General features: G+C 37.5%; 1 protein-coding gene across 1 annotated transcript in view; it reads left to right on the top strand.

Moving 5' to 3' along the window:
* The first annotated feature begins 1690 nt into the window (after positions 1–1690).
* Positions 1691–16823, top strand: part of crybg1a (crystallin beta-gamma domain containing 1a) — a 39077-nt gene continuing 23944 nt past the window's right edge. Inside the window, exons 1-2 of the mRNA XM_008399634.3 lie at positions 1691–2041; positions 14888–15020. Coding sequence (XP_008397856.2) covers positions 1749–2041; positions 14888–15020 — 426 coding nt within the window. The 5' untranslated portion in view covers positions 1691–1748. The remainder of the gene's footprint in view (positions 2042–14887; positions 15021–16823) is intronic.

The following is a 16823-nucleotide window of genomic DNA, read 5'->3' as shown; positions in this document are numbered from 1 at the left end:
ACGATAAAGCCGATAATTAAAATGAGGTCGATAGGTTTAATTTATCGTGTGATTAATTGATTTATCGTTTATCGTGACAGGCCTACCTTTATGTTGTTTTTGGGGTGATATGCAGTGCTATTCATCATCAAAATATGGTTTGTGTAATTTGTAGACAAATCTCTACAAATGTTCTGCAGCATACTTTAAACAATTTTTTCCCTGTCCAATGAAGTCTCATATACGGAGAAGTTTCTGAGATATCTTCATTTTGATTTTCCTTGAAATAGGCATTCTTGTTAATTATATGTCTTTCTGGCATATAACTCACTGCAAGTAGTTCTTTGCTCTTGAACAACTCTTAGAAGCCATTTTGGGTATTTGATCAGAAGTCTTATAACAAACACCTGTTTGTTGCCAAAAAGTGAAGAAATGTATTTCCAGGTTTGGATTGTGGCCCCAATCAAACAACCAGAACTTGAGAAACACGTCTGTAATCAACACAGTTTCTATGTTTAACAGCAATAAGAATTTTTGTTCTTTAATCCATGAGGAGATTCTTCTGGCACAAAACCTTGGCAATTAAGCAACTGTTTATACATAACCAATTACAATATAGCCAACATGTTATAACACATGTTATGACATGTTGTATAGATATGAAGACGTATCCCATTGAACATTCAGTTATTGTAATCATTCTAATATGTTTTTCACATATTAGAATGAAAATATTAAGACAGCAAATGTCTCATGTATGCAATTTAAAATGAATCTTTCACATAAATTAACGTGTTTCTTCCTATAAAGACTTTATGGTTAGTCCGTTTATTTAAAAAAACGTATGCCAATTAGTCAATTATGTATTTCAGATGGAAATCAAGAGTGGAGAAGTTGCTCGATTTCCAGTGTGACGTTTCCACAACTGTTATGGTTTGAAGAGCTGTGTTATCTGCTATTGTGGTTTATGAAGTCCAAAGTCAGCATTTCCAGACACAATTGTATAACACTTCATGTGTAGGTCTGCTGATAGGTTTTATGGAGATGTTGCTGAGCTCATTTTCAGGTGAACTCATCAACTACATCGGCTGCACTAGAATATGTGGAGACACCAGAACCAGATGAGCTGAAGGCCACCGCAACCTGAGTTTCCTTGGCATCTCACAGATTTTTAGCCCACAATTGGGCACTGATTCTCAGAAAATGACTCAAAAGGTGTACTGAGTATAAATTCTGTAAGGTACATGGGCATGCTTTCTGAGAAGGAATAAATTAACCAAAAATAAACCCTTGAAATAAGTCACATTTTGCAAAATATGTTTATGCAAAGGATACATTTTGCATGTTCACTCAAAGTAATAAAATAATTAATTTTTTCAATAATATTCTAAGTTGTTAAGATGTGTCTTCAAATTATTTTGTAAGAAGGCGATCTCCTGCTTATCTGCGTCTCCTTCACACACACACAAAAATACAAATAAAATAAAATAAACAATTGGAATCCTGACAGTTATAAATAAATATCAGGCTAAATAAAATGCGATGGTGTTTGTACTGAAATCGGAAGTTGTGTCGCATCTTTTAATCTCCCCAGATACGGCTGCGCTTCTTCACCTGTTGGCGCGCGCCACTGGCTTTGTGGGCAGGTCCTTGGCGCTCGCGCCAACCCGCTCTGCAGGTTATCCCGGTGAGTCAGTCCCCCAGGTCGCTTTAAGACAAACTGCTCTCCTCATGTTTACACCTTCGTGCTGTCGGTCCCTGGCTGCACCATGAGCAAGTCCGGCACGCTGAAGGGTTTATTCAAACAAAAATCCACCGAGAAGGAGAACAAGGAGCTGAAACGCTCCGCGACCATCCACCGGGATGATCCGAGCTCTCTGCGACTCCACGACCCGGGCCCCGTCAGCCCCGGAGACGGCAGGACGCCTCCCCTGGATGGGGTCCTTAGTTCCCCGAAAGAAAAGAAACCAAAGCGGTTCTTGTCTCTGAGGCTCAAGAAGAAAAAGCGAAAGGATGAAGGGGGAGAAGCGTTCGAGGAACTGGACAGTTTCAGCAGCCGCATGTAAGCTGAAAACAGTTTATGACTTCATGATTAAATTAATTGTCAGGTGTTATGATTATTATTATTATTATTTTTTTTTTTTACTAAATACAGACCTGGGCACAGAAATCACAAATGATTTAATCAATTTGAATATGAAACACAGCTCACAATAAAACAAACTTTTTGCAATTCTTATAATTCATTAATATTCATGTTACGTTATTAAATATCAGTCTTTGTAGATATACTGCAAATCAGAAAATGATTGAGACATTTGTGATATAAGAGATAACATTTTTTTAACTATAGTTGTTAAAAGTGAGTGATAAACAAGGCTATTAGTTGCTGCTCATAGTTGTGACCATGATGCTGTATATTACTCTATATACTTTTAATAAATCATCACCTCATTATCATCCTCTTCATTAACGTTCTGCATGTAAATGATTCTAAACAGAAGTTGTAAAAACAGTGGAAAGTTCCCGAGTGGGTCCTGGCAGTCTATGTTGGAAAACGTTCCAAATAGTGAAGGAAGCGCCGCATCTAAAGCATCTCACTCAGAGTCTGTTTTCCCCCCTGGCAGTTTGTGGAATCGAAAAGCTTTGCCTTGGTGTTGAACTAGTTTGGTCACGCATCTTGTTGAGTCATTATATTTTAAAAATGTTGAAGTGGAGGGCCATGAAGGTGTCGTTTACATTCTGCATTTGTTGCAAGGTCAAAAAGTATCTGTCTTTTGAACTTGATAATGAATCAGCATTGACTTTGTGTCTGGTATGAGTCTTGTAGGCTTGTAGGACATAATTACTAAATACTGCTGACCTGATAATAGAGTCTTGAGGAATCCCACATGCAATCATTGTTTCATCGCACATGGGATTCCTTAGTGTTGCAGATCTGCCACATCAGATCTGAAGCTGTCGAGCACAGAACCATACAATTTTACCCACTTTTGTAATTTGTCATGATCAACTGCAGCACCAAGATCCAGATGGCACTGAGAATTTCAATCTTTATAGTTTTTGGGATCAACATAAAAATAAATAGCATCGACCAGCTGCTTAGCTTAGAAGTGGTCTGGATCCAGGAATATCTTCATCATCCTTGGCCGAGATCTTGGTCTTGCTTTTGTTGTCATGTTCAACTGTGTCGACACAAGCAACAACTGCAGATCATTGGAAAGAAAGAAAACCTGCTGCACAGGATGGGACACATTTCCTTATTCAGTTCAATTATATGTGACTCAGGCAGGATGGAAATGTGTCAGGTGATCTGGGTAAATACGACTAATGCAAGTGACAGGAGTGATAAAAACAACAACATATGCAAACAGGTCATATTCAGCCATGACATACTCACTTGGCTATTAACAAGAAAAACAAACTACAGAGTCAATTGTAGGACGGCTTATTCAGGTTGAAAGAACTCGACAGGATGTTTTTGACAAGGTATCTGTGTGGATTTACTTTCTTTTTTGTTCCAAATTCCCCTTAATCCAAAGAAATATGTTTGGTTTGTGATGCTTTTTAGAAATCCCATATGCAACAAAATATTTACAGACGCACATTTGTGAGGTCAAGGCCATATTTCAGTAGCATTAAAAGGTTTTAAACATTCCTCTTGCTTAGAGTTTGATTGTTTGATATTTGGAAGTGAAGCCAACATGAACTCAGTGGCTTCTTTCACTTCCTCCACTGCCATTCTAAAACAGTGCAGACAATTAATGCAATTGTTCAAAACTCCTCCCTCTGTTCACTAATTGGCCAGGTTGAAATTCAACTGGAGAAATCCCAGATGGAGCATTGAAGGGAGATGAGAATTGCATCAGAAGGACATGGACAGGCTATCAGATTAAAATTCCAATGTTTTAAATTATGTTAAATCTTGTAAAAAAAAAGTGATTTATATGAATAAAGTATTTCTTAGTCTCTTAAGGGGACTTCCAATATATTATATTCCAGGTTATATATTGGCTTTTAGGCCCATCCATAATCTAACACGCTTATCCTTTTAGGGTTGTGAGGGGGGCTGGTGCCTTTGTCCATCAGTCAATGGGCAAGAGGCGGGGTACATCATGGACAGGTTACCAGTCCATTGCAGGGTAGCACAGAGTTCACAAGGTGAATAACTACACACTCACTCATAAGTAAGGAGAATTTAGAAAGAACAAGTAAACTAACAGTCATGTTTTTGGACTTTGGGAAGAAGCTCGAGTACCAGGAGAGAACCCACGCATGCACAGGGAGAACATCATTCTCCATCAGATACAAATTGAGACCCTAGCTTAGCTGCTCCAGTCAGAGGCAATATTAGTGGCTCTGACTCGAAGCAAACTAATATTGCTTCTAGTGAGAAGCAACATTTTACTTAATTAAAAAGATTACTTTAAACCAGTAACTTAAAAGTTCACAAAAGACTGTGGAGTTACTCTGTTGTATAGCAATGCTACTCAGTTTGCAGAAAAAAACAAACAAACAATAAAAAAACATTAGCATGTGCAGTAAGGCATGGAATAGCACAGTCTGTTCAAACGACCTGATAAAAGTAAGGGATTGGCAGTGGTTCAGCGTTTGAGTGGTGATGCAGGCCTTCATTCACAGCTGAATATTGAAAACATCCTAAAGATCTCTGAAAGTTTTCAGTATGAAAACTTGCACAGTGTTTCAAAATGAGCCACTAGTAGATCAGATAATGCTGTCATGCTCTTCAGTTATGCTGTTGGTTTTTTAGGTGAGGGTGTGGAGGCTTAATGTTTGTATAAAGCTGAGCCTTTTAGGCAAACATCTCCTGTGGTCTCTCTGTATAACTGACCTAATAAATAATATTCCTTTTTTGCCATTCATATCTGTTTTGTTAATAATGCTAATCTTCTTGGAGATTATCTTTTTTTTCTTTTTTACTTCATTGAGCTCAAATCTGATCTTTCTGACTGTCTGGGTTACCAGGGGAAGATGTTATGAAAGATTTGCTGTAATCTCTCTCTTGAACTCTGGTCCTGTTAGTTTAGTTTAATCCATAAATTCTAAAAAAAATGACAATCGTGCTTTAGGGGAAATTTCCAACTATAAAACCTTTGTTTAATGGATGATGAATCACTGATTTGTCATTCAGAGCTGACAGACAACCTACATATGTTTTTAGGTGGGGAAACCTGTGCTGTGAGCTTCCTGGTGGACATAAAAAATAAGACAGAACAGTTAACACAAAGGAGATGTCAAACATGTCAAGAGTTTCTTGCCTTTTCCAATTATGTAACCAGTTTTGATTTGCTTGGGGTCATTGTTCCTTTTCAGCCAATATTCGTTTCAATTATCTACGAGCTGATTTTATGTGAATTTTATAGCTAATAGGTTATTCTCTATTTTAATTATGCTTTCAGTACTAGCATGTTTAGTTCAGCAGGCCCCAGCATGATGATACCACATCTATGCTTATATCTTCAGAAGGAATTTGGCTTGTGGAAATGCTTGAAGGTGTCGACTATGGAGTTTGACACGTCAAAGTGTTAGAAAAATGTGGCTTTATTAATATTGTCGATGTATAATTCAGCAATAGCGCTATATGTATGCGTTTTATCTTGCAGACTTTGAGCCTGCAAGTAAAACATTGACCCTTATAGACGATCCTAAAACTTTTACAGATAACCATCATCATCAAAGCTGTTTACTGTGTGATCGTTACATGCTGAAAAAAGAAAATTCAATGTAACTTATTAAAAGCCCAATACTAATCTAATGTTAATTCCCATGATAAATATATGTGAGCTAGAAGTAACATGGCTCCATACAGAGAAACGTTGGGTCAAAAACGTGAGCACATTAACTCATTAACTTCAGAGTTCATTCATCAAGACAAATGCTCTTTAACTCTTTCTAATTACTAACTGAAAACAAGACGGTTCCAGTGAAGCCTTTAATGCCACCATTCAGGTTTTGTTAGTTGTCTTCGAACTATGCTGTATGCAAGACATTGTTTAACTCATTTCTAAGGTTGACGAATGAGGAATCACTTAATGTTACTTTTTTGCCCTCTCATCGTCTGTGCATGCAATTGCAGTTGAAGGGATTTGAGAGATCAGCAATGATCTGCCCAAACTAATGCTTATAAATATTTGTATTTTATAAACTACATCTTTTTCCCCCTTTGTTCTTGTGAGGAACAATTTCTTAACAAATGAGTCAACATAGTGTTGCCTTGTGCCAAAAAAGAAAAACAGATCAACAAATATCAAATCCACAAAAGCAGACTGGAAGGCTGGATTAAAAAGGCTCAGGCCATATTTGAATGTGTGTGTGTACAACATGACCTCCGAAGCTTTTGACTGTTGGACCTTAGCCTTTGTTGTATACACACACCTGTTCACACATACTTATCATATTCAAACATTAAAAAAAAAAAATCCACAGATGTAACTATATGTATAGGATATTTTACACAGGACATTTAGTTAACGCACACAATAGTCATTGTTTTTGGTTTTTTTACACACTAAAGTACAGGTTCGGTATGTCATTTGAAGGAGTACAAGTAATTTTGTCCAGAAAATATGTGAAGTACAGCTACCACAATTCATTTTCACCTGTTTGTTTTTCAACACCATTTTGTGTTAAGGATGTCTTGTTTGTGTTTGGTGAAAACGGTGCTCTTTCATTGGTTAATGCTTACATGTTTCACAGTGACGCAGACCTGTTTTTAGTTACTGTGTGTTCTGCTGAACACGTTTTAGATAATTGAAATCTTTTTCAACGATGCTTTGAGGTTTATTTACAAGAGTTTGTTAGAGCTGTGGAAGGGCTTTACAAAGAAAATTGTAGCAGCTTCTTAAATTTGTATCTCTGTGAAGAATTTATAAACAATAACTCCATGTAAAATAGCCTACTATTAAAGCAAGTCCATCCTAAAATCGGACTGAAAGATACTAAAAGAAGTCTTGATGCTGTTGATATTAAAATGCATGTAAGTCCAAGAGATCTGCAAGTGGGATTTAAATAGTTGTTTAATTATTTCGGGACATGCAGATAATGACAACCAAGCATCATTTTGTACATCCAGGCAGAGGCATCATGGTTTGGGGTTGGTTTGCTGCAGCTCAACCTCATAAAAACCACCGTGATTGATAGCATGGATCAGTGTCCTTTGGAAAAAACAAAAGACAATTCACTAAAAAAATAAAAAATAGCAGAAGTAGAGCTGGACAGCTGCAAGTAGAGCACATTTTTTTCTTCTATATAGCCCAAATTGTAATCTGCAGATCAGACTGTGAAAATAATCGAATGGAAATAAATCCCACGTTGGACTTTTTTTTCTCAGAGACAGGAATGTACATAAATCTGTTTGCCATTCCCTAATTCTCACACATCAACAGATCTTTCATTCCCTAAAGCAGCTCCAGTTAATCCACAACCCAATTTCTTGTGTTTTTTTGGCAGTAAACCAACACATTTTTTAAAAACTGTCTTACATATCAGCCCACTGGAGTTTGTTTCTTGAGCAGGAGAAAAACCCTTAGGCATTGCAGATACTACCTCATTTCTAAAAAGGTCTTATGACTTTATGAAACTTTTTTATTTTCTGAGGAAGTTAGGTAGATGGTCACAGGTCCAGGTGTTCTAGAAAAAGTCTAGCTAAAGTATTGCTAATTTCTCTGTTCTTACTGACCAGGAACATAAGGTCAGAGTGACAATTTCCTGCAGAAGGTGAAAACAAATCACTTGAAAACGTGCCTGTCGCTCCAGGGACAGGCCAGAGATTGTGCAACGTAGTGAATGCTTTACAGTGAGATGCTTTGTTTTTTGAAACCTTAAACAGGTTTCAAGGTAAAAAAAAATTCCTCCAGCAGAAATTGCCTCCTGAAAAACTGTATTCAGAGCTTTCACATTGTGTTCAGTCTTCATAATGTCCCATAAGTATTGACTTGTTGTGACATAAAACTACTTGCCTGGAACACTGTGTGCTAAATAGTAAAAAATAATTTAACAAAGCCTCCAAGCAGATAAATTGCCTTAATAAACAAGGTACTCGAATCATTCAATAAATCATTGCAGCCTTACTTATAATAAACCAAAGCATGGATGTACTAAAGCTTTCTTCAGCTTAACAGAAACAAAACTGAAGTTATTATCTTACACTCACAGAAACCGAGCTCAATGCAGCTCTTATAAACATTATCATCTTGTCTAGGTTTAGATTTAGATTTGCATGATATTTGATTATTTTTAAATACAGCATAAGGTTTAGGGGATCAATAACCAACTCCACCTGTTTGATTGTGATGAGTGCTTACACAGTCTGGAAATGTATAGAAGTGGATGAAACTTGATTGAAGTATTTTCCAGGTCTGGATAAGTTTGGATATCACCTTATCTAAATGCTATGTGTTTGCTTCTTCACGTTTTCCCTAATGTCTCTGCTTCTTTTCTTCAGTCTGTCCTCACTCAATTGGTTTGTTGTCGTTCTTTCCTTCGTTCCTTTTCTCCTTCCTTAGTTTGCTCCTTAATTGAGCCCCTCCTTTTTCCACATCATTGGTTTCATTCGCACCCTTTTGTCCTCCCTTCATAAAAAATCTTCTAATTAATATCTATGGTTGTTTTCTTATCCAGACACCAACTGGTTGAAAACATGTTTAAACAGTTCAAGGAAACAATATGTTTTAATTCAGTGTAATTGCTGTCAGCTGATAAAACAAGTCCATCCACACCACCTCCCGGACTGCCTGTGTCACTTTCCTACATCAACAGGAAAGGTTATTACTCAGAAACATTTTAAACCTTCAAAAATGTGAAAATGAAAATGCCTGTGTGCAGAAAGTGGGGAAATTGGACAAGGAAACTTCTTTTAATCTCATCAAATGAGAGATTTGACAAAGGAAACTTTTGTGTCTGACAGGTAGGTTGGAGGAAGTTACTCTGCCTTAGCCGGAATTTCTTGAAACCTTTTTCTGCATTCTCTCAGCTGAGACCAAAAGGTTCAGTGAGCACAATAAGGGTGGTCTGTAAATTCTCAATAATAGTTTGAAGCAGAGTATGCTCATGAATATATGATAAACTGATTGAGTAAAATCCCTTAAAACTACTCATAGACAAGAGGAGATCACTAAATGACTATTCGCCATTGAATTCTTTATAGAGCAGTGAAACATCATTTCATTCTTGGTGTTTCTGCCACTGTTTGAATGATGCAAAGCAAAGTTTTGCAGACGACTCCTGTTCTCCAGGTTTGGGAAGTCTGACCTGTCAGTACAAGTCTTAGCCGGTTCTGGTTTTTCCTTTAGAATATAATCACCAACATCACTTAAATTCTTATTGTGCACATCTAACTGTGAATGACCATTAACCAGCATTTGTATTAGAAGTTGTGAACATTTTAAAACATGTCTTGTGAAATAACAGCCACTGTAAAACAAAGTATTACTTATAAGAAACAAAAAAAGTGTTTGGAACAGACTTTATTTTGCATTCTATATTGGCAGTAGTGACTTTAAAGTGTAAACTGTCTTAATGTGAAAGTGCAGATTCTTATTTAACATGTAAGATTTTCGAAAAGCTGCCAAAGGTATTCAAGGTCATAAAATTTTTTTTTAAACATAATTATTACGACTACATTATAAGTATCTGTGGTTGATGCATTCAATCTTTATTTAATAGCATTGACCACAGTTGTGTAAATTACTTGCATAAATGTGTCACTTTTAGCATAAATCACATATTTTTGTTTTGCATTTTGTTGCTTGCAGTCAGTGTTTGCATCTTGAACACCGCTTCAGTTTTGCAGATTTTGTAGTTGTTAACATAATTTCATTAAAAAGTATATTTTTTTATGCCAGTTATGAATTAATGAGCTTAAAGCTGAGAGATTTTTGTATTGCTTTATCGACAAGAATTGGAACAAAAGACAAAAATAGAAAATCGCAGTAAAGGAGTTTATCTGTGCTTCCAAAATCAACATTCATTACTAGGAGTTTCTTTGTTCATGTGGTATTGTGCAAACTCCCTCACTTCCCAAGGGTGATTGTAAACATGACATACAGCGTGCCTCCGCAGCACCTGACGTTCTGCAGGATGCAGAGCAGACGCTCGTCTCCATGCAGACCAGTTCAGGAGAGGTCGCTGGAACTTGAGCGGACAAATGCTTGGATGCTTTTGCAAACATCTTGGCTTGTTTTGCACTGCGCTCCCTGGTTGCGGTTATTGGTCCAGATGGGAGCGTAACGGCTGCAGCCTACTGGTTGTTGCAGAACCGCCCTCTCTCTCTGGCAAACAGAGCCCTGTAGCAGTCCTTACCGCCGCTCCCTTATGCATCGCCAGGCGCTCTTATGAACAGCAGCTGTTTTCGACTCGCAGTAGAAATCCTTGCAAGGATTATTACTTAACATTTATTTGTGTCGTTGTGTTGCATCAAGCTTGTCTGTGGAGTAAATGTTAGAAAACAAAGTGGCAGATTCTGCCTTTTGCTACATCTCATCCCAGTGTTGAGCAATTTGACCTTGGAGAAAGAATTAACAACAAGCAGAAGTCCAGCCTTTGTTTTGTCTCAGCTTGGATCTTGCTGTGCGCAGCACTGAGTGTGGTTTGGTTTCTTATGATTTCTTGAAACATTCTAACGTCTATCTACAGCTCCCAGTGACTCATTGAGCCTCTGGTCTACCAAAGAGAGTCTGAGTCACTGGTTGAATCTCTTCCATCCCTTGTTTGAGTTTATACAGTGGCTGCAGCAGGTTTACTGAGCTTACTGCAATCGTTTTTGACTAATTTCACCTATTTGTCTCATAAGAAATGAAGGCTGATCATTTCCTTTGCATCAACTTGTTTGATAATTTTTTTTTTTTTTTTTAAATCGATGTAGAGGAATCTGGGTGAATTGTGTTGGTTCTGTGAAAGGCTAGAAGAGGGTCAGATCTGAAACAATTCAAGGTCATGTTAGTTTATTTTCTGTGCTGGTCTCCTCCTTTCTCAGATGGTGGGAGGGAAGAATGCAGCTTTGTCCTCAGATACACGGTTTTATAAGTTCACAGAGGGGATGGCCGCTCCCATCAAAATTCATTCATTCAATTTGCATTAAATTCTTTTCTCTAAAGTTTCTTATCAGTTTACAGTAACACAACATTAGCTTTGATAAGATGATGCTATTTGTAATACTATTTGCTTCATTATAACTAGACTCATTTTTGTATGCTCAACATATATTTTTTGTACGTTGTTTGTGAACAACACAAAAAAGGCAATTTCAGTGCTTTAGAATAATCTAGGATAGGTCAAATTATTTCACATCGATGACAGAGAATGCCTTGCGAAACATGATTTGTGAAATCTTGACTTAAGATTTCTACTTTTGTGAAGAAAGCATTGTTCTTGTGAACCCAGTGTCATTTGTCATTTCATTTCCTGAGCTGATTGTATCGCTACACAGCTATCCTTCACTACCCTTTTAATTAGATCAAACCTGTGAAAGATATATGGTTGAGGAATTGTCCGTTGCCATGGCGTATTAGGGACTTAGAAGCAAACGTTCCTCATTAAAAGTCTCCTTAAAACAGTGGAGCTTTGTCTGCAACTTAGGAGGTTCAGGCGTGTTGGAGCCGGTTTGTGCCTGCAGCCTGATAGACTGAGGTTGACATATTTCACACAAGTCATCCCTTGGTTGAAAAATGCTGGAGGTTATTTTCAGGAGTTTCTGTGCAAAAAAGAAGCGTCAGTCACAATTCCTCTTAGCTGTGTTTTAAAGTTGACATCCGGTTCTCAGCTACAGATACCTGCATATTTTTCCACCCCCTTTACAGACTCAATGGGATGATTGTTGATGATTGGTTGTCAGAAAACATCAACTACTCTTCCAACAATCAGTGAACATTCATTTATTCCATTTTGTTTATTGATTTCTCTGTTTGTTTGTCCAGTTGTTTCTTAATTGCCTCATTGTTTTTCCATCCTTTGGTCTTCTCTTCTACATGTTTGCTCATTGGTTACTACCTGTCTTTTTTTTCTGAGCAGTTAAGACTTTTTTTGTTGTAAATTCAATGGGAACTCTTTTAGTTCTCATTTGATGACCTAAAACGATTTGAGAAATCTAGAAGTTTTATTCTGTAAAAGGAAGTAAATTATAAATGAAGGAACCCTGCAGGATCTATGTGATGACAAGTTTGAGTACAAAGTAAATCAGTTATCAGGTAATAGGTATTTTGGTAATGTATAAACTTATCTTTTATATAGCTTATTATTATTATTATTATTATTATTATTATTATTATTATTATTATTATTATTATTATTATTATTATTATTATTATTATTATTATCTAGTCAGCTAATGTCTATTGATACGGATCATGGGTTTTTCAGTCATTTACATGTTCAAACTTAGCTCATAAACAAATCAAAAATAAAAACATGACAATGGAAGTAGCAAAAGAAAAGCAGTGTTTAACAGAAGTCAAATTTAAGATGCTTATGAAGCATCTGGGACTAGATTAATCGTGTTAAAATGAATTTAAATACTTATATTTCCTTTAGCTAATTCTCCATCATCATCATCAGAAGCGACGTCAAATGTATAAATATGTTAAAATGTCCATTAATTGTATCACTCGAGCTGTAAAATAAAAGAGTAGCGATGTTGTTTTGACATGTGGATTGACAGCGAGTTGTATGTAGATTTAACACGGACACAATTCTGATTTGGGAAAACACCAGGATGTCACAAGACGCAGCTGCACTTCTGCAGGGCATATCCATCCGCTGGTGCACTGAAGGCATGACAGCCAACAGCACACGATAAATCAGCTCTCATGCTGGAGGCACGGACGACAGGACTGTCTCACCTCAAGCAGGGTGACATCAGAGGACCGTGATGACAGTCGTGTACGAGCACGATCAGACTGTGGCGAAATATTCATTCTCTCACGACTGCATTCGATTAGAATTGACTAGTTGATACTTGCTTCACTGGAGAAAGATTAGTCACTTTTAAGAAACACAGGAAATCTGGAGGATTGTGCATTAAAGTGAAAAAAATAAGATTCAAATTTTATCAGGTGTTGTGAAAGTAAAAGGTGTCACTTTGCTCAGCTTGGTCAGGCTGAAAGCAGACAACAGGCATACAACAAAAGCTATATGATTATCAGACATAAAAAAAACTGGAAATAAAGTAAGAAGTGATTATTTTAAAGATTGATTAGTGGAAACTGTATTTTAAAAAGACTTGGAATAACCAGGTCCGTGAGTGACTGATGTGAAATCAGAGTGGAAAAAAGATATATAAATCAGTATTTTGTGCCTGTTGGTGTTTTTTTTCCCCTCCGTCTTCTTGTAAGTTTAAAACACCACACCTTCTTACCTAATGTCTTAGTTCTAAGAAAAGCCTCGGGAAGAGACAGAAGCTGCACAGCTCGATCCTTTCCTGAAGTATTTTGGCATCAGTAACATTTAAAAATGTTGGTGAGGTCTGGATCATTCATGAACTAAAGTTTTATTAATAAGAATCATATGAGGTAATTGTGTGATTAGCAGCTTCTCTATTACATTTGCTGCTTCTGGAATAGGCCACACACAAAAAGAGGACATCTAAAGGAAGCAACTCTTGAAAACACAACAGAAGGCCAGCAACACCTTGCAAAAGTATTTATACTTTAAATTTTATCACTTTACAGCCACAAACCTCTATGCATTTGGGGGGAATACTTGAATTCTTTTGCAGCTAAGTTTTAAATCTTTTATTTTATTCCCCTTTTTCCTCCAGAAACAACAAAAAATAAACATCTGCACAGTCATGTGAATTCATAAATAAAAATACTGATACATGTTCGTATCAGTATGTACATCTTATCCAGGAAATCTGTGTCAGTAGGGAGAACATAAAAATATGATGGTAACAAGTAAGGCGTGGCATGCATGAAGGCATTCATGCAAGCCACATGTCTGCGAGCTCTCTACAACTTCCCTAGTCTTGCTCTCTTACACTTTATTTTACATGGTATGTATTTAGGTTGAGCCACTACAAAGATTTATTAGTACTTTAGCAGTGTATTGGATATGTTTTAGGTCCGCGTTCAACAGATTACTGCTGTTGAGTGTCTGCCAGGGTTCTCTCTCAAAAGCTATGATTCTCTGCCACCTTGTGGAGAAACACGGTATTGCAAAGATGTGGTACTGTGAATGAAGTAAACCTGCTACTACAATGCAACACGTTGCTCTGATGAAGTACCTTTGTATAATTAATGTGTGCAGTATTGTCTTAAATATCAACTGTGATGTGGACATTGTCAGATAAATCTGATCCCAGTTGAGCCGCTGCGTGTTGCGCTTCTTCTGCTGCCAGATAAAGTACGCTAAATGCTCCCTTGCAATGTTGAAATAAGCTGGAATGACTGCTAGGCTTTCAGCCTCGTTATGATTTGCGAAGCAAAAAAGTTGAGCTGCGGCAAAACCACTCCTCAAAAACAGAAGCACCTCCTAATACCCCACACCCGTATTACAATCCTCAGCAAAGCTCTAATTGCTCGGCAGGAGAGTGAACGGTGTCCATTTTCTGCCTCGGGTTTTGTGTGTGTTGTCAACTTTACACCGTGGTGTTAGGAAAACACAACAATTAGAGCTGTCAGTGCCTGAACACACTAAGCTGGAGGTGTTGTTTTTAAGGATTATTAGTTTCTGGGGACAGGCCACGGTCATGCTGCTTGTGGAGCTGAATAAATGTCGCATTTTGCATTAACTGATGCAAGAAGCACATTTTGAGCTATCCCAAAAGTCATGTTGAAAACATAAACTTAACTCTGTACAATGAGAGGGGAAACAAAAGCCAGTGACATAACATCCTTGTTTCTCGGTTCCCCGCCCCCCTCTCCTTCTCTGCCTGCTTCCTGCTTTACTCCACCAGGAGCTACGACCAGAGGAGCATTTCCACAGATATTGGGCCGGGATCCGAGTGTGACCCTCATTCTGAGTACTCCTCTCTGTACAACTTGGATATGAACGCTCCGTCCAGCCCCATGTCCCCCTCCAAACTCAAGGTGGGTTTTTACTACTTTTAAAGTTTACTCGGAAAGCTTAATGTCTGAGAGACTTGTGCAAAAGTGGATTTTGTCACAATGAGCTGGGAACTAGACATTTGTTTTTGAGAAATTTTGATTGCAAAAGGTTTTTTTTATATATTCGCATTTGGTGCCTGCACATATGTGCAAAAATAAGGTGGCTTTTCAGGGCGCTGAGGTCACTTGGACAACAAATTTATGCTTTTGTGTATGTTTAAAGACATTATATAAAAGGCACCTCAAACTAAGGCGTGCTTAGTAAGCTTGTGAGAACAATAAGAAAGGCTTGTTAGACTTTCAAAACCACATTAAAATTGTGTTCAACAAATTATAGAAAAATTTGGCTCCTCACACGCAAGATAGACATTCAATTCAGAGTGGCTCAGCCTATGTAAATAAAATGTTTAAGCATTATCAAATGCATATCTATTTGAGGCTTAAGTGGCTTACTTCTGCAATATACCTCCCTAATGATGCTTAGTCACTTAATTAGCAGCAGGAGCTGTTTTTCCTGAGGTGCTTTACTTCTAGACAGTAGCTGGCACATTTCAGCAACCCTTTGTTGATGGGAGAAATAACAATTTTGTTTCATCAACAAAGAAGGCATGAAAACTAATGTGTGAGGAAATTGAAAACCAAAGTCTCCTGATTATTTGGCCAGTTAGTCAGTAAATCCTAACAGATGTTCTAACAGAAATGCAATCATTATCTGGGATTGGAGACAATCAATAAAATGAAGAATATATATTCCCAACAATGAAGAATGTGGAAATGATGAAATATGTAAAAACATCTGTTAAATTTAATTCAATGATCCTTTCTGAATATCTAATGTCCATCCATCCATCCATCCATCCATCCATCCATCCATCCATCCATCCATCCATCCATCCATCCATCCATCCATCCATCCATCCATCCATCCATCCATCCATCCATCCATCCATCCATCCATCCATCCATCCATCCATCCATCCATCCATCCATCCATCCATCCAAACAGTGAACCATTACTTTAATTAAAGTATATTTAAAAATAGGCTGCATGGTGCCAGAGTTGGCAGTGCTGTTGTCTTGCAGCAAGAATATCTTCAGTTCATATCTGAGCCTGGGGTTTTTCTGCATAGAGTTTGCATGTTCTCCCTCTGCATGCATGGGTGCTCCAGCTCCCTTCAACACTCCAAAAAACATGGCTGTTAGGCTAATTGGTCTTTCTAATTGCCCTTAGATGCGAGTGTGTGCATTCATGGTTGTTTGTCCTGTGTGTTTCTGTGTCACCCTGCGATCAGCTGGCTATCTGTCCAGAGTGTACTTTTCCTTTTCACACAATGACTGCGGCAGATAGGCGCCAGCATCCCCACAGCCCTGCAACGATAAGCAGATATAGACAATAGATGTACAATGGATGGATATTTACAGTAGAAACAGGAAGTCAGGAATCAGTCAAGGAAGCAAAATTACCGTAGTTGAGTTTGATCATCTCTCCTTTCAATCTAACATCCCCTGATGTTCAGATCCTGAAAACATGACATAGTGCTTTTAACTTTCCAACATGACTAACATGTTCTTATAATTGTCATTACTGACAATGATAATTTACAGGATCATTGTCAGTAATTATTTTTTTCCTACTTTGTTATACTGTAATGAATATTGTCTCTGAATCAATTTTAAAGAAGAGCAAACAATAAAGATGGGTTACAAAGAAAACAAAATGAATCATTACAATTCTTGCTTCAGTAATTTGTTAAATGTAGACAACTGAACTACAGGTCGGGTCTT

This window comes from Poecilia reticulata, chromosome 22 (assembly GCF_904066995.2).
Source record: "Poecilia reticulata chromosome 22, P_reticulata-male-v2, whole genome shotgun sequence".
Lineage (NCBI taxonomy): Eukaryota > Metazoa > Chordata > Actinopteri > Cyprinodontiformes > Poeciliidae > Poecilia > Poecilia reticulata.
The sequence above is the reverse complement of the archived record's forward strand: the minus strand, read 5'-3'. Positions and strand labels throughout refer to the sequence as shown.